This window comes from Tyto alba, unplaced genomic scaffold, assembly GCF_018691265.1.
Source record: "Tyto alba isolate M040663 unplaced genomic scaffold, T.alba_DEE_v4.0 Super-Scaffold_6, whole genome shotgun sequence".
NCBI classification, from domain to species: Eukaryota; Metazoa; Chordata; class Aves; order Strigiformes; family Tytonidae; genus Tyto; species Tyto alba.
The window spans coordinates 55,346,522-55,372,883 of NW_024881327.1; the positions used below are offsets into that span (position 1 = coordinate 55,346,522).

Consider the following 26,362-nt stretch of genomic DNA (forward strand, 5'->3'; position numbering starts at 1 on the left):
GGATGGACCCCCCCAGGGCTGCAGTGGGGCACACACCCACGGGCGAGCATCACTTGTGGATAAATATCACATCAAGTGACCGAAGCCTAAAATTTTAGCTTAGGGAGAAGCTCGCTCAGAGGCAGTGAGCTGCTGTCAAGGTTATCGAAGATTTGCTGTCTCTCCAACCCCGGTTCCTCCCTCTCCCCTCACAGCCACCACCCCCACAGAGCGGGGCCCGCCGTGACGGGGGCTGGCACCCGCATCCCAAACGCCCCGAGCCTGGGGTCAGGCCCGCAAACGCCTTCCCATCCTGCACTGACATAAAGTCAAGGGCTTCCAAGCTCCTGGGCGACCAGCTTTGGCGTTTTCTGCTGAACTGGGAAGCTCAACGTTTAACACAGGAACAGTAGAAGAGGGTCCAGGACCATTTCGCCAGGCAAGAGCCTGAATGAGGCCACTTCATCAGTTTTCCAGCAGCTCTGGGAGCATCCAGGAAACGGGCAGCAGGAGAGCCCCTTCCAGGGGGACATCCCAGAAGAGAGTAATGTCTCATGGCAAAAAGCATGGCATTTCCAAAAATAAAGAAATTCTGATTTTTTTTTTTTAAAAAAAAAAAAAAAAAAAAAACAAAAAACTTTAAACCCAGAATTTCACCAGCAGGCTGCAACTTCCCACTTGAAACATTTCTGGGATTATGGCTTGGACACAGCAAAAGCACTTAGACACATGCTTAACTTCAATCGAGTGTGCAAATCCCTCTGAAGTCAATGAGGCTCTTCAGACGCAGCCTTAAGGGCATTCTGGATCAGGGCTTTGGTTCAGCTGGGCCAGCAGCCGCCGTTTACTCACCACCTTCAGATAATAGGGAAGGAGGTTTAAGCTCTGCCTGATCTCCCCGTAGGACTTTTACCCAGGGCTATGCACGTTGCTGTTGAGGGTATTGAAATTCTTCCCTCCCCTGGACCCCAAAATGCAGACCTGTGTCATCCTGACAGCTCTTGGGATGTTTTCAATCTCATTTTGTTTCACCCCGGGGGCAAACGCACAGGTTTTAACCTCATTTTTGTCAGGGAGGCTGAGCCAGAGCGATTTTCTTCCCACCGCCCATCCCATCAGATGAGTTCCCAAACGGGGAGAGCAGGAGTCTGGGCTTGTCCAGCACAATCCAATTTTCACAGAATATGTTGAAAAGGCCATTTCAGTCTGGAGCATAAGGAGGTGTGGAAACCTGAGAAGTTGCCATGTAACAGGCATGTTGGCTTCTGGTGAAACTTAGTCCTCATCATCATCACCTTACAGGTGGGGGAAATTGAGGCACAGAGAGGTCAACGTCCAGACAGCAAATCCAGGAGAGCAGAGCAGGCGTGAGCCAACCAAAGTCTTAATACCTCTGTTTGCTCTCCTAGTGATTACACACTCTTCCCTATGGGAATATAGATAGATAATTATAGCAATAATAAATACTGCCTCTAAAGAAGCTACGCCGCTGCCTCCGTCTCGAATGTGCTCTCACCTCACATCTGGGAGGCAGATTGCCTGCTATGGGAAAGTTCTGCAGCTGGGATGAGAAGATCCCTCTAGAAACAGCTTGGGCAATTATAGATGCAGCTCCCCAGCTGTTTGTTACCACGCTTTTGCAGGAGATGACACCCTGCATCTCGGCCTTGGAGATGGTGATACGAGCATCCTCATCTGCTCCAGTGCAAGGGCAGCCTGCTCAGCTCAGCTCAGCCCATTACCCGACCAAACTAAACTGACCCAGCCCAGCCCTGTCCTCCTGCGGGCGCAGAAAACTCCAGCGGCGAGGCCACGGCAAACAGCTGGGGAGCACAAAAATGTCTTTAAACGCTGCAGCTGCGCTCCCTGGGGTTTTCCGACCACATCCTAAATCCCTCTGCGGCTCTGGCTGGCATTGCTCCAGAGGCCGGCGTGCCCAGGCAGGAAACCGAGCGGCTCGCTGCTGCCGGCCGCATCCTGGGGACGGTTCTGCAAGGAAACGGCTGCAGCCGAGCCCACCAGCCACCCAGCACCCAAGCAAAGTGCCAGCTACCCCCATATCCCCGCGCCAGGGTGGCATGTCAGCCCCTGCCACCCAAGGGGCTCCAGCACCTACGAACGCAGACCAGGAGCCGTTGTAGAAATGCCTGGGAGGCGGGAAAAATTCAGATTTTCCTGCTGGGAGGCCATGCCCTGCTCAGGACATGGGGGTGGAGGTGCCACCAACGGACCTAGGACCCCGCATCTGCCAGACCTTGGGAGCCGGAGGAAGCCTTTTCCACGTTAACAACCTCCCCACGCCCTTGAACTCCAACCGCTTCCCCAAGAGCAACTTGTCTTTCCGTTATCCTTGGGTTACCCTAGACCTTCCACCGGGTTCCTTCAACCCATCCCAGGAACCTGCAGCAGCTCTGAGCAGCACCGTGCAGAAAGCAAGGCTGGAGGGAGGAGGAGAAAACCACACAGGGAGGCTGCAAGAGGACTTGGCTTATCCCTCCCTTAACCCCCAAGGTGTGAACTGTCAGATGTACCTAAAGAGAAACTATCCATTTATGGCTCTTTCATTTTTTATTTTTTTTTTCCACCATAGCATTAATTTTGCTCAGAAGTGGTCAAAACTGTTTCCTTTCAAATGTTTTTTTTTTTTTTCCATCCCGTTCAATCAGCCTACCTTTAGCCATGTTCACCCAAAGGCAGCCGCCCACACTTCTTTTCGACACCATTTTTTCCAATGTCCCGTGGCTTATATTTGGGGAAGCTTTCCTCTGCAACCCTGGCTGCTGGAAAGCCAGCTTGCCGTGCAGATTGGTCTGGGAGGGCTTTCACCCAGAGGCCACGGCCTGTCCCCCGAGTGTGCATGAAACACGGGGAGAAAAAAAAAAAAAAAAATGGCAGGAACGTGCCCGGGGGGGCTAATGCTGAGCTGCAGTGTGGGTTGGCGACCGTTTTCAGCAGGAGATATCCAACACCAAGAGCTCTTCCAACTAACAGTAACAGGATAAGCCGTAAAATATGTGCTCTGATTTGGAAGTAGCAAACACAGCAAATAACCAATTATTCCAAATAGTTTACAGATTTTGACTTTTTGTTTTTGGCTTGGGTTAGCTCTGCTAACTTGTCATTTGATGGGTTATTTGTATTTCTTACAACCAAGGCATCGCAAGCCAAAATAATGGTATGAATAACTGTGTAGAAAGCACCTTATAGTGCTTCTCGGGGGAGAATGGAGGCTCCTCGTTGCATTTTTGTAGCTCAGAGGCGTGTGAGGGCTCCTCACGAGCTCCTCTCCCCTGGAGATGCTCCTGAACCGCCTGACTCCGCTGCTGCTCCAGCAAGCGAAGGCTGGTGGAGAGGAGCTCTTGCCAGACCGTCTCCCAGCTGGGGATGCAGGACCTGCGTGGGCATTCATTAACCATGCGGGGGGTCCTCTGCAGGGGGACAGCTCTCCTGGAAACCTGGGTCCCTCCGCTCCCACCACCTGCCGCCCACATCGGGGATTTCACGCTAAGCCCACCCTTTCGCTCATCAGGACTCGGAAGCTGCTTCGTATTTCTCGGGAAAAGGAGCTCCTGGGGCCCCATCAATCCTGAGCCCGAGCTGGGTGGGGGAGACAGGGACCAGGACACCCTCCCGAAGGGGATTCGGGCCCTCAGAGCCTCTTGGTGGCAGACAGGTGCTTTGCAAAATGCAGCCTATCCTCCCCAAATACACCATCCTTATTCTTTGCTTGCACAAGCAGCTTTCCAGTAATCTCCAGCTGTATCCATTGACATTTTAAACATTCTGATTCTTCAGCAGCATTTCTGTATTTTCCTGTTGCCCTTAACAACGAATCAATAACTTACTTATTCATCCCTAATACTGCCCTGGCACACAGGGACCCCACTCGGGATTCGGCTCCCATCGTGCCATGCTCTATAGAAAAGAAAGATGAAACTGCCCCAAAAGATTTCTATTGAAATATTGGTTTTAAGGCAGGTGACAAAAACAGGCCAAAGGCATAGAGGGTTTTACAGTCCCTTGCTTGCAAAGGAATCCCAGGATGACCAGCCCCGGTGGTGGCGTCTATTCTACACGTACTTGAGCTTTAGTCATGATCCAGCTGACTAGATATAGGCTTTGATCCTAGCAAGAGGTGCGTTGCACCTTGCACTGCTGATGTCTACGGGATCTCCTCTGTCCTGCAGTCCCCTGTGCTTTCCCAGCTCGACACCCTCAGGATCACCAGGATCTCACCCTGAACACTCTCAGGTCGGCTCTGGCGGGCATCGCGGCCAAGACACGGAGGGCGATGGCACCTCCATCCTCGGAGAGCTTCGAGGAGACACTGGCCAAGCCCAGGTGGGGCTCTCGGGGTGTTTTGACAGTTTGAAAAGGGGATTTACGGGACAACAAAGAGGGGATCCTGTGGATAATTACAGAGGGGATTTTGTGGATAATTACAGAGTGCTCCTCCCAAGCAGGAAGGGGGAAATGGCTCATGAAAGAGCTTATTTTGACATTTTAAGAAGTCGTGGGTCTCTCTTTCAGCCTTTGAACGTGATTGAATCATTTGAACTCCTGAGGGAGGAGCTGGGATTTCAGCGCGGTGGGAAGGGGACAGATCCAGAGCAGAGAGGTGTGTCTACGAGACACCGCTGTTGCAAAATCCTCTTATTTTTTTATGTCAAAAAGTCTCAGGAGAGACAAGAGAGGAACAAAGGGCCAACTCCTGGCTTTGTCTTGGAGGACTTTGGCAACAGCAGCACCAGAGGAGGGTGAGGAGAGGCAGGTTAGAAAGGGTTTATGAACTAGGTTATAAAAAATTTCAGATTAAGTGCTTGGATTGGTGCAGGCTCCAGGCAGAGCCTGAAGCATCAGCTCTGGCAGCCCCGACCTGACGTCCCCACCACACCATCACTTCTCCCCAGCCTTTACCCCCGGGGAGGTGTAGGGACTTGCTGCCGCGGGGAGCAGAGGCGATGCCCCTCGGCCCCCTCGGTGGCTCTCTGTGTCCCCCCTGGCAACGCCTGCCCCATTTTCCAGAGTTGTTTGTGGGCCTGGGGTTTCTCAAGGTTGTCTCAGCACACTGAGGCCACGCAGCTGGGGAGGCAGAAAACCCACAAGCTCCAGATGAAGGGGAAAAAAAAAAAAAAAAAAACAAAACAAAAACAAAACCTGTTGTGGACTCCACCGAGGAGATGGGCAGATCTGCAAGCTCAGGTGTCCACGAGGGGCAAGTCCCCAACCTCCCGTCACGTTCCCCCTTCCTCCAGGTCATTAATGCCACGGCCAGAGGCAGAACCCAGCGGAGATCAGGAGCTGCCTCACACGCTCCACACCGGGCTGGATTTTTTTGGCTGTAAAAGCTTTTTTCCTAATATTTAACCAGCTGCAGCCCCCATGCCTCATTCCACAGCTCCTGCTTTCGTGCGAAGCTCCCCAGCTATAAAGGAGAAGGAGACGGGAAGGAAGACGTGCACGGGCCATATCGGTGACCTGCTTTCCAAAACAGGATGGTTTCCCCCAGGAGGCGTCAGCAGCTCTCTGCGACATGAGGTTCATTACATTTAATCACATTCTTGTAGGGTCCCGGTGAAGGCCAGGAGAATGGGTTTATTACTGTCTAATATTCTGTTGCTTTTATTTTAAATTAATGGTTTGCAGCTTTTTTCTTTCTTTTTTTTTTTTTTCCCTAAATTTTATTTGAACTAAAACAAAAACATATTCACGTAAATTAAAAATGCTGATGAACAGAGGGAAGAAGGAGACTATTTATGGAGCTTTTGTTTCCATACTCCACATCCCAGCACAGCCACCCATCTGTCCTCTCTGTGCGACAAAGGGAGCCACATCAGTGAAGAGTATTATGGGGGTACAGAGGATAAACGGGGTACCGGGGAGATGCGTGTAGGGCCAACAAAGCACATATCTATGTGTTACGGAGAGGCAGGCTGGACTTTCAACATGCCTCCAGCCTTATGCCAAGACCTAGAGAGATGCTCATCAGGGGCTTCTGCATGCAAAAGTTACAGCTGCCCCGACTCACCTACTTTGCTTCCTCCATTTTTATTCTATTTTCAGCAATGAAAGCTCTATTTATCTTTCCTTCCAACCCACACGGTCAGACCTTGAAGGGACACTGTTCCTCCCAAAGACACAGTATAAATAATGCCTTCGAGCTGACCTTCTTCCAAAGGTCTGGGCTGACTCACCGGCATTTTACGCCCCAGAGCTGAAGTCCGCAGGCACTGCTCCGGGTTGGGCTGGTGGGAAGGAGTCATTGTTTACTGCAGCAAAGAAGTGGAAAGCAACACAACTAATTCTGGCCTGAAACACACGGGAGGAAGGCGCACGGCTCTCAGGAGGAACAGCCCTTGTCCAGTAACTCATGGGCTGGTGTCGAGAGGGATCAGAGAGGGATCTAAGAGGGGTGAAGAGCCCCAAGGTCACAATCCTGCTAGGGATGAGTTTGGGGCAGGGAGAAGAGTTGCTCCTCTGGAGCGTCAGCCCTGAGAAAGCAAAGCAGCTTCACTGCCTTTCTTACAGAAGCCAGGAACATCCCAAACATCTGATTTTCTTATGAAAAATGCACCAAGGGAGCAGGAGACACTTTGCAAGGAGGAGCCTGTCACTGCTTGGGCATCTCCCCCATCCCCATGCTTTGAGGGCACCAGGCTGTATACCTGCAAAAACCAGGACTGTGCAATAGCCCGCTGATGAGATAAAACCCTCCTTGGGGTTAAACCCTTCTCCTCGTGGGAGGCCAACACCTTCTCAATTCAACTTAGACCAACACGATGCCTAGGACTTGTCATGGTCCCTGAACTAGAACATGTTGGAGAACAGAAGTCCCATCAAGTCCTCAGCCATGCCACTGCAGCCACCCAGGATGCACCATCTCCACTGGGTACCAGGCTCTGCTGCTGTGCACGGAGAAGCCACAGGCTGGTGGGAAGACATCTGACCTCGAGCATGTACGTAATCCTGCCAGCTCCGCAAGGACAAGAGGGAGGAAGCTTCCTCGTCCCTCCGCTCAAAACCAACCTTGTTTTTTTTGGCACGAAGGAAAACAATTGCTGAAATGCCCACTCACTTCTAGCAAGATGAAATTTCCATTTTTCTAGGACAGCAGGAAAATCTTTCACAACCAGAAATGCCTTAATTTTTGCAGATTTTTAAATATATACAATCATATATGCACAACTATCATTCATCAAACCCATTAATCAAGCAAGTAAGTTAGAAATTAAGCAATACATACATGAGGCTGGGCCCGAGAAGCTGGCATGTTAATTAATGCTGAGCTGGTCATACCCTCCGCAAGCTACAAATTAAAATGATTGGTTATCAATGGGGTTAGAGAAACAATGTTTAACATACATCAGCAAAAGCACAATTTAGGAGAAATAAAATGTATGAACCCAACCAATGCCACCTTCCCCCTCCCCTGGGGTATGAGGTTGAGGTCTCCCTGGCACCCTTGGCATGAGAGCAGGGTTTGGGCTTTCACTGATGTTCATCAAAATGGGACTGGGTTTGAGTGGTCACGGAAAATAAATGAGGTGTTAAAGGGAAATTGCAGCAAAAACCCCCATTATGGAAAAGCTGTTAATATTTCTCAGCACAGGGCAGCGTCTCCTCCTGCGGACACTGCCGGCTTGCAAACACGGAGAACCAAGTTGGTCACAGGAGCCAGGGAGGGATCTGACCCGGGGTGTTTTTAACAGAAAGGGATCGGGAGAGCTCAGGACCAAGGTCTGGTACAAACAGAACACCGAGCACAAGCGCAGCTTGTCCTTGGCAAACCAAGAGCTGCCGTCACCTACCCCTGCCCTGGGCAGCGAGCAGCAGCTCTGCTTCTGTCTTGCAAAGTGTATTTTCCTTCAAGGTGGAGAAGGGGGAGAAATTAGATGTTCTTAAGAGAAAATAGCTGGTTTTGAGCAGCAGGCCCAGCCCGACAGCGCTTGCCCAGCTCGCCAGCTCCAGCTGGTCCCTGAATTCACTGCTCTTGACCCCATCAAACCAGACCTGCATCAGACCTTGAGCCAAGCTGAAAACACAGAACCTACAGCCGCTTCATGAGGGAAGGGTTCCCCCCAGGCTCAGTTCCCACCAGGACACCCGTGCAACTCTTGGAGGCTAGTGGGAGACAGCTCCTCTGCGACTGCTTTATCAGCAAGCAGAAGGAACAAATATCTGCTCATCCCTTGGGGCTGCAGATGGACCTCATGGTTGTCCTTCCTGATCTGCTTCCCATGGGAGTGAGGATCCAGGAAGGAGTGTGGAGCACAAGGGGAGGCTGCAGGGGCAGAGCAGGCAGGAATAAGGGCTGATCCAGCAGCCACCTGCATGGGCTCAGCCTTTGCAAATCCCTACTCTGAGTGCATCTCCCAGAGAAGCAAACTAGAAGGCTTAGCCAAGGAGGCCTTGCTACAGAAAAATTGCTTTTCTATGAGTTTTGGGAGCTTCTTTCCTCGCATTCAGTAACCATGGTGTTTTCCTGTGCATGTGCACATAGACTAGTTTTAAACAGGCCTCGGGCTGAACTTCTCACCCCGCTTGGACAAGATGGCCAACACACTCAACAACCTCAGAACAGAGGGGTTCCGCATCTGTTTGTTTTCTCTATTTCAGATGAGGACAACAAAGTGATCCTTTGTTCCAGTCATCCATCAGAGGAGGGACCAAAGCCAGGCTTGGCAAGGAGGGAGAAAGGCTTTGGAGCCACACAATGAAACACACCCAGGCACACAGGCACGGGCAGGAACAATCCTGGCTCCTGCTTCCAAGGTCACCACTGGAAGAGCAAGTGGTACAGAGACTGCGGCCCCAGGCCCGAGCTCCTGGCCTGGGACCCAGCACCTTTCCCAGGGGGAAGGGGTAGGATGGCCTCTTCAGACCGGGGCTCCTCCTCCACCCTCCAAACCTGGCCCCAGAGGGGAGCCGAGCGGGGTGGAGGGACCCCAATGGCCGTGGGGTGTCAGATCATCTAATCAAAAGTCACCCCCAACCCCGTGTCTGTCACCAGGAGAAGGTGGGCATGGGAGGAACAGCATTCACGGCCAAAAGAGAGAGCTGGAGGAGGGAGATGGTGGGAATTTCGGGTTGGATTTCCATGAACAAGGTCCCTCCTCCTCCACTCCCCAAACGAAAGGCAAAAGTGAAAGACAAACAAAGAAACAGAGAAGAATCAATCAGGAGTCAGACTGAATAACTCAATTCATTGCCGGGTGGTTTGTTTGCAAAATGTTTGTTTCAGTAAAGACACGTCAAAGTCTTTCACTTTGAAACTGCTGCAGCAGAGTATTTTGGCTTTGCCACATCCCTCTCCCCCTTCTCGTCCTTTCACCACCCATTTAAACTGTTCCCCAAGTTTGACCTGGGTTTGTAGCTGCTTTCAATAGGCTTTAAACTGCCCCAGGGAACAGAGTATTTACTGCAGAGCTGGGGTCCCGCCAGCTGCAAACCTCTGTCTCACTCCCTCTGGGACCTCTGCAACCCCCCCGGTGCCGATCCACCACCACTGCGGAGAACCGAGCAACAAATGCCGTGTACACATAAAATCTGTGTATGCATAAAAGTGCGTGGGTCCCCATCCAGAGCTATTTTTTTTTTTTTTTTTTTTCCCCCAAAAGGCTCATCTGAGCAGGTTTGGTACCATCATGATGAAGTCCCTGCAAGGTCTGGGAGAGAGGCAGAGCCCCATCGACCCCCGCGGAGGGGAGAGCTGAGCGGCTCCACCCGCACCGGCCCCGGGGGCATCGCGGGAAACCTGGCTCGTTACCTCGGTTGCCCGCGACTATTTCTGGGGAAGAAGGCCCTGCCTTCGGGTCCGAGGACATGGCTAGGGAAATATTTTCCTGACCTTTGCTGGATGTTTTAAAATAAATAAAAATTACTTAATGCAACATGCGGTGTCGTTTGTTTTGGTTAGAGGAAAGTCAAACATGAGCAAGAGCTCACCTCACTTCACTTTGCAAGCGAAGGCTGAGGGACCTCATTTCAGTGAGGTCAGAGGTGCCTCCCTTTACCTTCTTCTCCACCACTCATTGCCACAGCCCTCCTCTTCCTCACAGGCCTCCTCAGAGGGCAGAAGGTTTTCACCTCTATCCTCCGTACCCACTGCCCATAAACGCCTTCCTGGATGTTTTGGTACCTGCTGGACAAAGCCTGAGGCCCCTAATGACAAGGTCCGCACCCAGGAAGGGGGAGGTGGGCCGAGTTGTCTTACTGACAGATCTACTTCTGCACATCGCAGCCAAAAGCTGCCCCGCGAACAAGTATCGAGAATGAAAAGAAACCCCAGATCGCCCGCAGGCAACGCTCAGGAAGGGCTTTTGAAGAGGGAGCCCATGGGGCAAGCCTTGGGGATCTGGCAGAGGATCAGCCGTCACCAACTACTCCAAACCAGCAGCAACCAGGACCACGGCTCCCTCCCCACCAGCACTCAGACCAGGATGCTCTGTGCCCCTGGCTCCAGAAGCACAAAGAGAGGGACCAACACTACACGAAGATGCATCTCCCCCCATCTGCAGCCCCAAACCCTGTAACTGCTCTCCTTGCTCTGCAGCATCTCCGGGGTGGTGACAGGTCCTCACCTCCACCAAGACATGAACAGGGGCAGAGAAACACTGAGGATCCGGCTGCCAACAACTCTGTTCCCTGGCAGGGGTCCCATTTTCTGGTTGTCACCTTCCAAAAGATAACTCTTTTGCCTTTGGGTCAGTAGGAAATGTGCCAGACGAGAACCTGGCCGCCCGGGCCACCAAGGGCCACCTCTGGGGCAGCGTCCTGGCCCTGCTGCTGGGGCACACGAGGTCCCCGCGACGGATCCCAACCTGCTGCGGACACAAGGGAGGGCCTAATTCTCAAAGCAAGTAATGGATGGAGAGCCGGCTGTACCGAGCATGAAACAGTGATCCGTGTACCCCTCCACGGTGTATGGCCTCCCATGGGACAAGGAGCACCCCGAAGTCTTGAGGGAGAACTTCAGTGCCAGGGAAAGAGCGGCTCTCTGTTAATTTGGATAGAAAGCGCACAAATTTCCAAAGAAGGATGAGTGCCAGAGTGTAACTCGAGAGAAAGGTGGACAGACCTGCAGCTGGGATGCCATCACACAGCTTCTGCAGGAGCACTCAGATATCACATTGGCTTTTCAAGCTGGTAAAGAGCAGCAAGTGTGTTTGGACAAGAGCATCCAGAGCAAAGCTGCGGGAAGGACGGGAGCCGGAGGAGGGTTGGGGACTGCTATTTTCCTTCCTTCCTCCCATCACAACCTGCTCACTGGGAGCCCACCAGCCCGGCCTGGAGTGAGTGCGGGTGTCTGAAAGGGGTCCCCTTGGCCCTGGGTGCAGCTCTCCCTCGGCCCCGTCCTGCCTGGAGCTGCCTGTGCCGGGGTGGGAGGAGAGGGGGGAGCAGGGCCAGATCCTGTGGCGCCTGCGGTGACAGGGTGCGGCTCACCAAGCAACGGTTTCCCCGCGATGCCCCACCACATCTGAGGAGGGGATTAATTCTTGTTTGCAATTTAAACAGCCCTGCCGTGCCAGGGCACTGCGGACACACAATAACAGAGCCTCCAGCCTCTCTCCAAATTAGCCTAATGAGGAGCAGGTTTCGGGACAGGCTTGGAGGAGGAACAGGCTGCCCCTCTCCTCCCACCTCTTCTGCCACCTTTACCAGCCCTGCGGACGTGATCAACACCCAGCGTGGTGCTGAGTCCCAGGTGCAAGATGTCCCTGTGTACCGCAATCCTGCTTTTCCTCCTAAACTACCCCAAAACTCCCTGCCCAGCTGCCTTCGCCTCTGGGCCAGCATCTCCAAGAGGTCCCCCCAGTGATGGACGGGGCCAGAGCACCACCTCAGCACAGGTAGAGGTTTGCACACTCGGTTCCCTAAATGCAGGTGCACGCTTGTCTACACAGCACCTACGATCTCTGGCTTGCACACCCCATGCCACCAACAAGCATGTTCACAGTTAACGCTGGTCAAAAGATGGGGAAAAAAAAGAAAAAGCTTTGGAGGACAGTTTTTCCTTTTCTTTTCCAAACTAACTGCAATAAAAAAAAAAAGGTGGAAGCCAAAAGGAATTTGAAATGCTGCCATTTTGGGAGCGCGGATGTAAGAACAGTGTGAGCCCTGGGTTTCTCTTTCTTGCCTTGCCCTCACCTCCAGGTGCAACAAAACCTGGGGAAAAACGGGGAAATGGTGAATGAGTCTCAGGGGAAAACACCAAAAGTGAATGTAGTGCTGCAAAATTAACCTGAAAAACATTCTTGATTTTTCACCGTTAGAAAGTGCCCAAGGAAAAGAAAAACCCGTAAAAAAGACGACTTTTCATACCAAAAGCCATGGCGATCTGATTCAGAGGATTTCAAGCAACAGTGGGCATGGCAGAGCCGGGCAGAGGCCAGGCGGGGAGACCCCCCAACCTGCCCCGCAGGGTGGGGGGCACCCCAGGGTGCTCCCTCCCTCCTGCCCATAGAGCACAGACAGAGGAAATGGAGCAAACTGGGAGCCCCCCCAGCCCCGCAGGGTGGGGGGCACCCCAGGGTGCTCCCTCCCTCCTGCCCATAGAGCACAGACAGAGGAAATGGAGCAAACTGGGAGCCCCCCCAGCCCCGCAGGGTGGGGGGCACCCCAGGGTGCTCCCTCCCTCCTGCCCATAGAGCACAGACAGAGGAAATGGAGCAAACTGGGAGCCCCCCCAGCCCCGCAGGGTGGGGGGCACCCCAGGGTGCTCCCTCCCTCCTGCCCATAGAGCACAGACAGAGGAAATGGAGCAAACTGGGAGCCCCCCCAGCCCCGCAGAGCATGGGTGTCCAGCACAGCCTTGGCCAGGCCCCTTCAGCACCGGCTCGCAGAGGACCCCGACTCCACGGCAGCCCCATGCCGAGGTCCCGCGGTGGCCAGAGCCCCCCCTCCGCACCCAGCAGAGCCTTCGCCAGCAGCTCTCATAAAGGATGTTTATGGGAGGAAACTTTCCTCCCCTCACCTCCCTCAAAAAAGCAGCCACTGGGTTAATAAACCCCCTGGTAAAACAAAGCAGGGGAATTTCCATTAAGCAAAGTAAAAGGATAATGAGGGGGGCTAAGAGCACCCGCCTCGTCCTGCATCACGGCAGCCAGGGCCGGTGCTGAGTGGAAGCCCCAGCCATCCCGGCTCCCCGTCAGAAAACAAATTTGGGTCAAAACCCTGGGTTCCCAGAGAGAATTGCATTTCCTTTTTGTTAGCTCCACCAAAGTCACAGGAGAAGGAGCAGGAGCGGGTCTGGACCCCACTGACGATACAGAAAAATCAGGGGTGGGAAAGGGTGCTGGCAGATGAAGGTGAGAGGAAAGGAAATGTTTTGTAAATTCATTTTTTAACCAAAATTAAAAAAAAAAAAAAAGTTGCATTTAAGAAATGGTTTTTCCATCAAAAAAAATGCAGCAGAGGTCCAGTGCAGAGGCAGTCACTCTGATGGTCTCAAAGAGCGGCATTGCACATCGGAAGTGCTGCAGGTTGTTATTCTGCTACACACCACTGTTTTGACTGAAAATTGATGAAAAAACGAAAAAAAAGGGAGGAGAATTTAAACTGTAGGTTTCAGAATATATCCCCAAAAAAAATTTAGTCAAACCAACCTGAAAGTTGGGTAGATTTTTCTATTAAAAAGTAAGAAATTATGCCTTTGCAGCTTCCTGGAGTCGCAGGTGTAAAGCCAGTCCGCCCACCACCGTCCCATCTGTGGCCGTGGGTCAGGAGGGGCCCAGAAAACCCCTCTGTTGGGGGTCTTAGCCCACCGTCTCTGCAGAGGGTCTTGCAACCTTGGGGGAGGCACTGGGTGCCACCAGCTTCCCTGGTGCAGCAAAGGGACATCACTTGCCCAGCATCACGAGGTAAATCAGAGGTAAAGGCAAGACCTGCACCCCAGCTCTCCTACGCTCATTATTCCCTGACCCCCTCACCTCTCTCCCAAGTATTTTCTGCACTAGGCTAGAAAAAGTGTTTTGTTTTGTTTTGTTTTTTATTTGCAGAAGGGAAGGTTCCTGTTCCAAGACTCATTTTGGTGTGTTTTTTACCGACATGCTCCAGTTACTTTACTGATAGAAGATGAAGCACAATTGTAAATTATTAAGACAAATCCGCAAATGGCAAGCGAATGGAAAGTCAATTAGACTGTCAGTAGTATTTTCAGTCTGGAGCTGCTTTTTTCCTTTCAACGACACTATTTCACTTGGGCCAATGTTTTCAGACTCTGCTGTCCAGTTCCTAATCGATACTGAAGCACCTCAGGATGGGCTGCCAGCGTCCCCGGGAGCTGAGCATCTGAACATCCCACCTCTTGGCTGGTGGGGAAGCCAAAAAGCCAGCTCTTGCCTCGCTGCAAGGACCGGGGGGTGACCTTGCCTGAGAGCACCAACCCGGATCTCATCGGTGCTTGGGATCGGGAGGCACGAGCAGGGCCAGCTGCAGTCAAGACCGCAGCGGGCTGGAGTCCCACACCCACAGCTTTTGCCAAGCGCTGGCCAAAAATCTTGATTCTTCCTTAACCCAAAGCCTGAAAGCCTTGAACCGGGCGGAGGTTGCAGCGCGCAACGCGCACGCCTGCTTAAGCAACGCCTGCTCAGCCGCAGGGAGGATTTGCACGGCACAGAGCTAAAGCGCATCGGATCGCCTAGCCGGAGGGACGCGGCAAGGAGAGGGGTGCAGCTCCACCTCTGCCTCTCCAGGGACAGCCCGACGCTGCGAGCTCAGCCTGAGCCCGCCTCGGGACACGACCGCAGACGCCTGACGGCACGGACCGGTGGATCGTGAAGTCCTCGTGGAGAGCAGTGCTGAGGTGCCACCAAGGAGCCGAATAAAGAGCAGAAGCACTGGCGCCCAAATTACACATCTTCCTTTCATGGGTGGTGAGGGGCAAGGCAAGGGGCATGCCTGATGAGGCGGAGCTCTTACAGAAAGCTCAGGCTTTTCTAGCCTGGGGTACCATGCAGCACCCACAAACTTTTAAACAGGGAGGAAGGGACTGCCAGAGCCCCTTAAATACCCCGAAGGAACAGGAGACCATGAAAAGCTCTGCCAAATGCCTCTGACAACATTTTCAGCTGCTCCAGAGCAGTCAGGCTCGCTGACAGACTTGTGTATCGCACACACACGTGTCGGCACTGGCAGGTCTCTGCCTCGGAGAGGACACGTCTGCCGGCCAAGAAACCCAAGGGCTAGAGAAAAGTGAAGCACCAGCAGGGCCAGTGTCACCGGTGAGGCCCAGACACCTTCCAGCTGTGCTTCAGGAAGGAGGAACAGCAACCCCAGCGGCACGAGCAGCCTGACCCATCTACCAGGGGCAGCTGAGACCCCTCGAACTCGTGGCACAGACAAACGTGCTTCCTGCAACAACAGCAACACGTCCCTCCTTCCCCGCTAAAGCCTGCCCAGCTCCTCTCACCACGGATATTCTGCAATCCCAGTCCCCACCGGGACCCTCTGCAGAGTAACTGGAGCTGCTTGAAAGCGGCGCGTGGGTTTGGAAGCAGCAAAGCATCCTGCAAACAAACAAAGAGGAAAACTGGGGAAAGGAAACCTGGCCGTGTGGTTGTGGTAAGGACGAGCGAGCCTCAGGGGACCTTTGTTTCCAGTGTGGCCTTGGGCAAACTGTCCCATCTGCCAGCACCAAGTTCACCCTCCTCAGTGCTGGGGTGAGTCCCCTCGAGACTGTCAGCTCTTTGGGGCAGTGGCTGTCATTCCCAAGAGAGCATCCCCCACAGCAGAGCCCTGCGGGGCTGACTGCAAACATTCAGCCTCAAGCCAACCCACTCATCTGAGGAAGAGACGCTGAAGGGAAGAGTCTGGCATGGAGAGAGCCTGGTGTCTCTCCCCCAGAAAAGCAAATCTGACACCTCATGTTAAACGTAGGGGAGAAGGAGGAGTTTGCGGTTGGTTGTTGTGGTGTGGCGGAGGAGAGAGCGTGAAAACGGCCGTGGAAGCTGCAAAAGGAAGGGCACAACCAGAGGGGACCCCACATCTGCATCACTCTCTGCCCCAGCCCTGTACCTGCACAAGTTCCCCCCATGTCACACAAAGTGCCTTCCCACCGCTGCGATTTTTTTCCCTACCTGGGCAGGAATCAGAGGCTCTTTGTCATCGATGTCGATTAGGACGTCATCCCTGGGCGTGAGGCTCACATCATCTGCAATCGGAGCGAGCACGAGCATGAGCAGGACATCCAGCTGGGCGAAACCCCAAAGCCGAGCCACCTTGGGATCAACCTCCAGGAGCCACCTCAACGTCGCCCAGAGCCTTCACACCAGCCAAAGCTCGTCTTCGTGCCGGTCGAACAGCTCGGCCAAGGACGGTCCATCTCACCAACCAACCAACCAACCAACCAACCCCAGAGCTGAACCCTCTCCTTGGCACCTCGGGGGCTTTTCGTATCAGACCTCCAGCCGGCACAAAAGCTGTGCTCCTACACACACAGCTCCTCCGGGAGATGGGCACGGGGGTGCAGTCCTCACGGCAGCACCTACCTGAGTGCTCCTGGGGACCGTCCATCTCCTCGCGGTAGGGGTCACAGTAGAAGTCCTCCAGCGAGCGGATGGTGCACTGTCCCACCACGGGCCTTCGGCCGAATGGCCTGTTGTCGATGATTTTGACGATGATGGGGGGGCTGTACAGGCTCTCCTTGGGTAAACGCTATGGGCAGAGGGGAGGGACCACATAACTACGCAGGGCAGGGAGGGCAGCTGCTCTGCACCCCCCCCCAAAGGGAACCACGACTGAGCAGGACAGGATTAGTTTCACCACAGGATGCATTTTTGGGGGGGGGACCTCCAGAGGTCCTTCCCAACCAGCTCTGCTCTGACCCCATCACTGCAGGGTGGGGACCGGGTCCTCACCACTTCCATGAAGAGCACACAGACATCAAAGTTGGGGTTCTTCTTGACGTTCTTGATGACGCAGGACTGCACGAGCTGGCCTCCGCACTCCACCAGCAGGCTGGGCGAGGTGACGCTGGCCAGCTGGTAGCTCTTGAGGTTCCTCAGCCCCCAAGCCAGGATCTGAAGGGTGAGAGGAACAGACAGCAGAGACTGAGCCAAAGGTCTGTGTCTCTCGCTGAGCTGCTCAGCGATGGAGGTAAACCCGACGGTTGGCCCACCATGAAGGATTCATGGATCAACCATGTAGGACAGCCTGGGGGAAGCCAGGTGGTACAGCAAGCATTTCTCTGTATGCACCAATACACCAGGTCCACAGCTGATTATCTATTAATGGAGCATCTCTGTTTTGTGCAAATATCATCCTGGTGTGAGGCAGACTGTCCTAAAAAACAAGTGTGGTCAGGGGCTGTGCTCTGCCCTGGGACCTGACTGCTTGGTGAGATTCGTTTCCCCATCAAGATAACCCATGAGCAGAACCAGCTCCCAGCACTGGGGGGACTCTGTATCCACAGAGTCTGGCTTGGGTCCCGTTTCTGAGTCTCATCCCCCACGAGGGACACACTTTTGGGGTGCTATTCCGCGCGGAGGCGAGCTGCCTCGTGCACTCCCCGTCACTCACCTCGATGGCCGTGCGCTGCAGGACCGGTTTGATTCCTTGGGGGACCATGTAAATGTTGGGCTCCCGCTGGGGCGGGGGGTACGGCAGGTCAGAGTCCGCGGACTGTGGGGAGCAGAGATGCCAAGGGCACGTCAGGTCACGCCAGAGTGGGACACCAACCCCCCCTCACCTCCCCTTCCCCGTCCTGCACCCCCTCCCACTCCCAGAGTCTCCTCTCTGCAAAACTCAGCTTCTCCCAGAAGTCCAGGACAGCTAGAGAGGGGGAGGCAAGGGCTGGGGGGATGAATGTGCTTGCAAACTCTTTGTCTCCCTTTAATCTGACCCTGGAAAAGACAAACACCTACTGCTGAGAGCGATCCCTGAGCCTCTCCAGGCGACCTGAGAGGGATCTGTCCCCCATCAAGGCTCAGCCTCTTTTAGGGGATGAAAGCACATCTCTCCCTCACCAGGACCACGGTGAGATAGTTATGCAGAGGGATGAGGAGAGGGGACGAAGCCGCAGCAGGGGGTTAATTAGTGAAATACAGCTCCCGGAGTTGGGCAGAGTGAGACGCTGTGACCAGCTCCCGAAAAGCAGCAGTTTAGTGGGGGCAGCACCATGGGACGGAGAGTCGGCATCGCCTCCGGCTGCGGGAAGGGGATGTTGTTCCCACAACATCTCAGCTATAAGCCAGAACTGGGAACCGCCAAGCTGCCAGCCACAGGACAGGGCTCAGATAAAGCCGTCCACGCACAGCATAGACAGAAGGAGATCTCCTCAGGGCAAGACCAAATCTGGAAGGCAAGTGAAGGATTCAAAATTTGCCTTCACAAAGGAGGAAAGCAGAGAGCCAGACTTCCCCAGCCGCTCGCAGAGGACAGGCTCTGAGCCCTCCCAGCGTTTGGATTCTTCTTGACCTGCACCTTCGAGTTCAGAGTCACCAAAAAGGCAGGAATGAAAGCAAAACCTCTAAAAATGCAGCCCTCAACCGAGGGCAGTTGGAACCTATTTAGGAGACCAACATTCTTTTCAGGCTGGAGTATTATTGCATTAAATTAAGTGCGCGTATGTATTTCAATTATAGGATTGGTTCAGGTTTATATACGTATGTATATAAATGTTCTACAAAGGGATTTTTCACGGTGGCATGTTAGATAGAGTCTAAGCTTTAATTTTCATTGGCAGTTGCTGGTGGCTGGCGAATCAAGCTGCTTGTTAACTGAAGACTTTTGGTAACTCCATTTCGGGGCAGATGTCTGGGCTCCCCCACGGGGCAGACGGTAAAGAGGGCAGGCAGTCCTCCCTCCCACGGTCCACGCGCTCGGAGAAATGGTTAGGGCTAGCAGGGAAAGGAGAGGTTATCTGGGAGACGAGTGCCTAAGAAGGGAGAGGGGCAGAGCATCCCCAGCATCGCTTGGGTGCTCAGCACTTTTGGTAACCCACCTGCTTACCCAGAGCCTTAATTTCAGGCTGCTCAGACATTGCACCACCAACACGAGCTGCTCCTTCCTTGGAGTAGAGGAACAGAGCAAGTGGCCCTTGAAGATCTATCCCCAGTTTCGGTTTGTGACCCATAGCACTTAGAGCACATCAGGGTGCTGACTGAGCCAAGAAAAGCCTCAATCTGTCCTTGTATAGTGATGTACGTTCTTTCTAGCTTTAAATGTGTTTAAGTTGCATTTAAGTTGCATAATAAACGCAGAAGTCACCTAGTCCATCTGCAGTCTCCAAGGCAGGCTCAAACTCCACACAGCCCCTGTGAGATGGCTGAACAATCTGTTCCCAAAAAGGGAGGGTTTTTTCTCTAACAGGGCACCTAAATCTTCACTGATGCGAATATCATGGGTTGCATTTTCTTATTGTCATTGGACTAAAAATCATTTCAATCCTTCTATCCTCTGGCAAGTCTGTATGGTAAAAGGGGAAAGCCTTGGGGAAAGAGTTCCTGCCTGCCTTCCCTCCTCTCCAGGTTCAACAGCGGCTTTGAAAGCCATCAGTGCACGCTTGGCTTCTACCGCTGCCATGTCTTCAGTTAGCACTAGCCATTTCTGAGTTCCTCTCCATCCCTGCTGCTCTCCTGGTGGTTTTGCAGTCATTCTCCTGGGTCTCAGCAGAATGCACGAGCACTAAATGTTTCACCAGATGGGACAGAAATGAGCAGCGAGTCCTGGGGACGAGGCAGAAGCAAGGGAGGGTTCAGGGTGGTAGCAAGGGACAAGCAATTCCCAGACACAGCTCTCAATCCAGACGCGGCAGGCTGGAGGGAGGAGACATCCATGGAAAGACCTGTGGGGTCTTCTGGGAGCTGGGATGGTTTGAACAAGGACAAGACAAAAGCAATCAGGGTGGAGGGGAGCTCTGGAGATCATCTGCTCCAACCCTGACTTTGATACAGGGTTGGAAGAGAGATGAGTGAACATCAACTCAGATCAACCCTGTCAAAACAGCGGCTGGAGATGTCTCCCAGTTTGAGTGGGCAGCTGGGCCATGTTGTTTCAAGAGGGGCTTAAATCCCAGTGCTTGGAGGGGATCTAGCCCCCAAAAGGCTACTCCCATTTGCACCAAACAGAGGTGCAGCAGAAGGAGGCCTGGTGCCAGCCTGGTCGTTCAGATACATCGTGAGCCTGAACGTATGAGGCAGATTCTCCATAAAGCTCATTATGTCCTGCTAAGGGCACTGGAGACCTCAGGCAGGCATCACTCCTTTGGATGCAGCCTCCGTGGGTTGCTCTGGGTGGGGTTCCTGCAGGGCAGGTGGGTCAGGCCAGGCCATGGCTGAAAGAGCTGGTCTCTCTGAGAGTCTCTGCTGGGACTTTGCTTCGTTTCTGGGCAAAGGCAGAGGAACAGAGGAGAGTCAAGTGTTTGAGCATAAAAGGTACCCATTGAAGGAGCCCCTCGTAGAACAAGGCAGGGGTGCAGAGCTGTGGAGTGCCCCATCCAGAAATGGCAGTGGCAAGAAATGGAGGAGAAAGAGCAGAGAGATGGTTATATTTACACAAGCTCATCCGGCTCAGCCCACGCGGAGCACAAAGATGAGCCCCACACCACCAGGAAAGGCTGCTTGGGTGGAAGAAACCCCACCCAACCTTTCATGGAAATGTGGTCAGGCTCTTTGCATGCCCCAGGTCCCTCCTAGCTCACCTCCCGGATTTGAGGGTTAACTGGATCCTAGGGCCAACATAACACTCAAGTAGACGTGCCCCTTGTTCTGCTCCCTGCCTTGTGTTTTCCAAGACACCAGCCTACCCTGACACCGCTTGGCTCAGCCTGTGATCCGCTCTGTAGGACGCACAAGGTCTGGGTAGCAGCTCTGACAGGTCGCCCAAGCAGCCGCTTGGGATCCTGATGAGAGTATTGCCTTCAGAGCAACTGGAGCAGTCCAGAACACGCCCCAATTCATGACAAATTCCCCATGAAATATTGCAAACTTTTCAACTGGGATTTCAGTTGAGGTCCAGCCAAAGGTCAGCCCAGGATTTCAGCTTTTGCATGCTTTGTTTGGAAGGGTTGAACACCAGCAGACCTCATGCACGCACACCCCACAGAGGTTAAATACTACTTGACATGCCCTGCCATTGGGAGCACTCCCTGGGTCAAGCACGGAACCCATCTACTCATTTTACTAAAATCCTGATGCTCTTGGCTTGACTCATCTGCAAAGAAGTGGCTGCCCCATGGAGGCACAGTTTTAACAGTCTCCAAGATGAAGAGACGACTAAATCTTACAGACTCACCTCATCCAGACCGGAGGACAACTCACTCTGGAGAAGAGAAGGAAAGTACAGAGTTAGAGAAACTCTCACCCCTAAGTTCATCCTAAGGCATATAATTGTAGCTGACAACTAAATAGAAAGAGGATGCCTTCCAAGTTCCTCCACACCACCACCCCTGAGCTTGAGAAGAAATCAATGCAGACGACTTAAAACCATTTAAAGTCCAGCATCAGTTAATGTCTCTGCTCGGCCAGGTTGCGGGGTAGGAAACATGCTGGAGCAGTTGGGAAGCACGGCCCTTCGCAACGGGAACGCTGAAATTATTGCGGGGCAGGAGCGTAATGGTGTGTTTGACACCTGAGGAATTATATCTGGAGTGGGATACATTTGCCCTGTCTTACGGTCAACAGTGAGCTGCCCCACCCACCTCATCTCTCTTTACCATCAGCTGAAGGAAAACGGCATCTCTCCATGGGGATGCCTTCATCCTAAAATAAGCCCCTAAGGCAGGATGGACACATTGCCTGCAGAAGCAGGGCTGCAAACAGAGTCCACTGAAAATCTCTGCAGGAGCAGCTGACGGAGCTGGGACCCCACAGCTCTGTCGGGGCAAGGGAGGGGATGGTTTTGAGGGGTGCAAGGCCCAGGAGCTGCAAACGGGGTAGAGACATTACCTCAAAGCCAGGGATGTGATGGACAGCCGGCTGTGGAGAAAAAACACATACTTTCCATTCGCACGCCCGGTGCCAACTCAGCTTTGCCTGGCAGACAAACATCAGTCCTCCCAACACCGCACGCTGCCCCGCTCCATGCCCAGTGCTGGGCTCCAAAAAGCCTGGGCAGGAGGGCAGGGCTCCACCTCTGACAAGGAGGCACGAGCAGAGCCTCAAATCCACCCGGGTGCTTCCTGCTAGGATCAAGCGAGCTCCTTGGAGAGGAGTCCTCTCCCCCCAAGATCCTCCCCACCCAGTTCAGGAATGTCCAAGTGGGGTGAGGAGGAAGAAGAGGCTGCGTGTAGATGACTCGGTGCCCTGTCCCGGTGGCAGAGACATCCCCTGACCCCAAACTGGTGCAGGAAGGTTCGCCCCCCGTGCACCCACCCCCGGCAGCCGCAGCAGCATCGTGCAGCAAACCTCCAGGAGCAGAGCTGGGACCTGCATCGGATTGAGGGAGGAGGGACCCCCCGTTCCCAGTTAGCACCTCGGGGCTGGGAGGGAGGGACAGGACAGGGAGGTTTATCCTTCCAGTCCATCCACTTTCCCTGGCATAGAGGCACATCTGGGCTGCAGCCGGGCGCCACGGCCAGTGGAAAAGCCAGAGATGAGAGAGGCGAGGGGGTGGCATGTGCAGGGGGACAGGGAAAGCACACAAGAACACCCTGGGGCACGATGAGAGTCTCTCCCACCCAGGCTGGCTCCAAAGCACAGCCTCCTCCCCCCCGGCTCGTTACAGGAACAGCCAGCACTGAATGTGACAGCTTGCTGGGGGAGCAACCTCCCCCTTCGGCTCTCCAACCCCCTCCAGAAAGGAACTCCGAGCAAAGAGCAGCGAGCTGGGGCCAAATGCACCAGGCTCTTCCCGCAGTGCAAAGGTGCTGAGGCTCGGAGCTCAGCACCGCAGCCAGCCAGGCTGGCAGGGCGTGAGAGGTCCCTCCCAAACTGGTACCCAGCAGCCCAGGCTTTTGCTCCAACGCTGAGCCCTCTTCCAGTTGGCCTCGCTAAAAGCCTCCCATCCCACGACCGCAGCGCAGCCAGCGCTGAGCGTCGCAGCCGGGTCTGCTCGGAGCATCCGTCCTCCTGAGACCAAGGCCAGGCAGCCCCAGGGGTGCTGGGCATAGCTCAGCGCTGAGCAAAAGCTGGATCCTGCCAGGTGCTGGGAGGCTCCGAGGGAAGGAGCTCTGCAATCAGAGGCAGGATCGGGCCCTGATGGGGAGCTCACCTTCTCTCTCTGAATCAGCTCGAAGGCAGCCAGCAGCTCCCCGACGTTTCTGTTCGCCTTGACGACGGGGTGCCAGGAGAGCCGCGGCGAGCACGCCAGGCTGGGCTTGCAAATGCAGCGCCCCATGAACTCATCCGCACCCTGAAAGGCAAGCACGGGCACGGGGAGCTCAGTTCCCACCCCACTTCCCAGTGGAGTCCCTCACCACGCACCCGCATCTCATCTGACACCCCATCCCTCAAAAATCAGGCTCAGTGTCTGAACAGTTACGGGACCGGTTCAGAAAAAAAGATGGGTTTGATGCTCATATGGACTCAGGTTTTCAAACTCCTCCCTGTAACTACTAGAGCTAGAAATGTACTCTTTCTTATGCATTTTGGCTTAAACAGGAGGTGAGATCCCTACAGTATCACATGATTTCCAGAGCAGGAGCTCAGAGTACAGCATTAAGTATCAGCAGCTCTTAAAAAGCCCATTTACTGGTCTGCCATGGGGTCTTCAGTTGCCTTTGCTGCTTCTTGCTGGTCTCTTTTGGAGGAGGGAGGGCAGAAGGTTCCTGAGACATAGTCTACATGCTCTGCACTTGCACACTGCTCCCACATGGAGTCTGAAATCCCTTCTGCTCTTGTGACAGGCCACAGCCCAGTTTTCCTAGGAAGGACTCAAGGTTATCTCACCAGTCCCCCAAATGCCATTACTACAAGGCACTTTAGATACCTTTGGGCAGCTGAGAAAACAACAGTGGATGGTCCCCTACTTGCCTGGTTGCTTTAAAACCTGTCCCAAGAATTTTTCCACAAGGAAATATGGTTAATTTGGCCACTCTGCAAAACGCGGTGTAGATGCAGCTTTGGTAACTGGAGCAGAGCCACCAAGGACATCACTAGCAGAGCTTTTTGGTGAATTTTTGTCTTCCGAGTGTCCAGCTCAGCGCCTGAGCCACCCAGAGACCATACAGCATTGCACTCCAGCGGGCAGGAGCGATGCCACGTGTTTGTCCCATCCACCCTAGCACGCTCACACCATGAAGGTCCAGCTGATGCCAACACACTTACGTAGGTGTCATGGTCATATATTTCCACCACGATGTTGGGAGGGGAGTCAGATACGTTCTGGGGGTCCCCAAAGATCTCTATCTCGTAGAAGATGAGTGTCTGGTCCCAGGTGGGATTCAAGGTGTTCTTGATTACCACTGTCTTCTGGCTTTGGTGAAGGAAGGAAACAATGGCATAAGGATCTGCAAGAGATGTTGGACAAGGGGCAAAGGATGAATTAGAGCTACTGGTCTGGGAAGGAGAAAGCAATTCATAGTCATTCAAGGGCCAACGGGCTGTCCAGGGAAGGCTGTGAAGAGGCTGAAGGATCTGCGGGTCTTTTAGAAACAGCAATGACATTCCCATCATGTCCCAGTCAACTCCAGCAGAGAAGAGAATGAAGCCAAGTTCTCCAACACATATCCCTGTACACCAGTTACTCACAGTTCAGGTATTTCCCAAGCTAGATGTGATGTCTGTGTGTTTAACAACCCCACAAGCGCACTGTCTTCCACAGACTTGCCCTGGCTCTCTTGAACCCACCATATCCTCCAGGGAGGACTCAAAACTGCATGAAGAACCATCTTCTCATGGTTTTTTGCAGTACCCAGCTCCCTCGATCTCCATCTGATGTTCCCCAGCTCTTGCATTAGAAGAGAAGGAGCAGGCCACCCCTGCCTACTGCACCAACACTTAGGATTCATGCCAACACTAAAACAACTCCTTTTCAAGCTGGAGAGTCTCAGCCTATGGCGTTATTCCTCATAAAGGGCCAGTCCAGACCCTACTGATCATTCCAGCCCTTTTTATGACAAGACAACCACAATGGTCCACACAACTTCGCTGTCCATCTATGCAAAGACCTTCCTTCTTATCCCACAGCAGCCGCCTTTCCTTGAAAACCTTTGATGAAGGTTTTTGAAACCAAAAACCTCTTGGACATCCAACGAGACCATGTTAACCAGAGCAACGTTATCCTCTGGCGTGTGATAGCTTCAGCTGATGGAGACACCGTGACCTTCCCTGGCCACATCTTTCAGCACTCCACTGCTGTAACATTAGGAATTTCTTCCCTGCCCGACGTGATCTGTCCTGGTCCATGTTATCCTCATGACTCCTCACCAGCTGAGGTAGCACAAATGGTTCACCTATTGCCCTAAGGAGTGGGGTTTTCTCCCAAAAGATGGCTCTACAAGGATGAGTGTTTCCATGGTGATAACACGGCCCGTCTTCCAGCACAGCACAGAGCACCAAATGTTTCCACGATGCACACAGTCTTTCCCAGAGAGATGCAGGAGGTACCAGCACAGCACATGTGGGTCCACAGTGACTTCAGGTCACCCCTTGCTATGAAGGTCAGACCATGAAGAAGGTGGCTGGGACGTTCCTGTCTCCTTCCTGGGGTCTTTAACCTCTCCAGAAGGGACGGGAGCTGAGGATGCAGCCAGCAACCAGCCAGAGTCATCCTCTCAACCCTTTTGCATGAGCTTTGGTAGCCTCCACGGCTCGGGGAGGGGTTTGGGCTCCCAACACTCCAGGTTACCCCACTTGGCCTCCAGCTGCCAGACCAGATGGCTCTGGGTCTCCCTCAGGGCTGCTGCATCACACCTGCCAGCCTCGCGCAGACGGCCCAGGTACTCCAGGGTCTCATCAGACCCCAGTGCTGAGGCACTGAGCTGTGCCCGAGGTGTCTCACCCCCAATCTGGGAGAAAACCAGAGGTTTCTCACGGCGAGGCAGCAGCAAATAGTGAGGAGTAGCCTCCCTTAACAAGCAAAGTCATTAACACAGGAAGCCTGAGATCAATTAACAACAAACACGTGAAACCTGAGCCCTCCCTAACACCTTCCCTTCCTGACAGCTTCACAGAGCACATGGCCCAAACTCGCTGTGGCCAAGGAGCCTGTGCCAGCGGTGGCCCTGGGCATGGGGCCGGGCCGGGCGGTGGCAGAACCAGGACCAAGGGCTGGGCCAGAGGCTTGAAACATGCCGTGGGATCACATTAGAAGACCCCATGGGGACCGAGCCCCCTTCGTAACCTGATAGCACCTACTGCTCCTTGTCAGGGATGAGACCCCTCCATGGCTGCCGCATCCCCCCGGAGTGGCCCCGGGTGGACCCCCGAGCTCCGCTTGCCTGCAAAGCCCAACCTCCTCGGTGGCAGGAGGCACCACTGGGCTTTTTTTGGAAGGACACAAGCTA

The 26,362-nt window shown here is 53.7% G+C and overlaps 1 protein-coding gene across 10 annotated transcripts in view; it reads right to left on the minus strand.

Moving 5' to 3' along the window:
- DYSF (dysferlin) overlaps positions 1-26,362 on the minus strand; it is a 103,254-nt gene that overhangs the window by 37,974 nt on the left and 38,918 nt on the right. For 6 of the 10 annotated variants that reach the window (XM_042807880.1, XM_042807877.1, XM_042807874.1 and 3 more), the window contains 10 exons: positions 24,183-24,364; positions 23,128-23,268; positions 21,864-21,893; positions 21,211-21,237; positions 20,356-20,397; positions 17,497-17,598; positions 16,836-16,997; positions 16,467-16,632; positions 16,056-16,129; positions 7,223-7,285 (listed from right to left, as the gene is read on the minus strand). In XM_042807880.1, coding sequence (XP_042663814.1) covers positions 7,223-7,285; positions 16,056-16,129; positions 16,467-16,632; positions 16,836-16,997; positions 17,497-17,598; positions 20,356-20,397; positions 21,211-21,237; positions 21,864-21,893; positions 23,128-23,268; positions 24,183-24,364 — 989 coding nt within the window. The remainder of the gene's footprint in view (positions 1-7,222; positions 7,286-16,055; positions 16,130-16,466; positions 16,633-16,835; positions 16,998-17,496; positions 17,599-20,355; positions 20,398-21,210; positions 21,238-21,863; positions 21,894-23,127; positions 23,269-24,182; positions 24,365-26,362) is intronic. The other 4 variants (XM_042807882.1, XM_042807881.1, XM_042807878.1 and 1 more) reach the window with 2 other exon arrangements.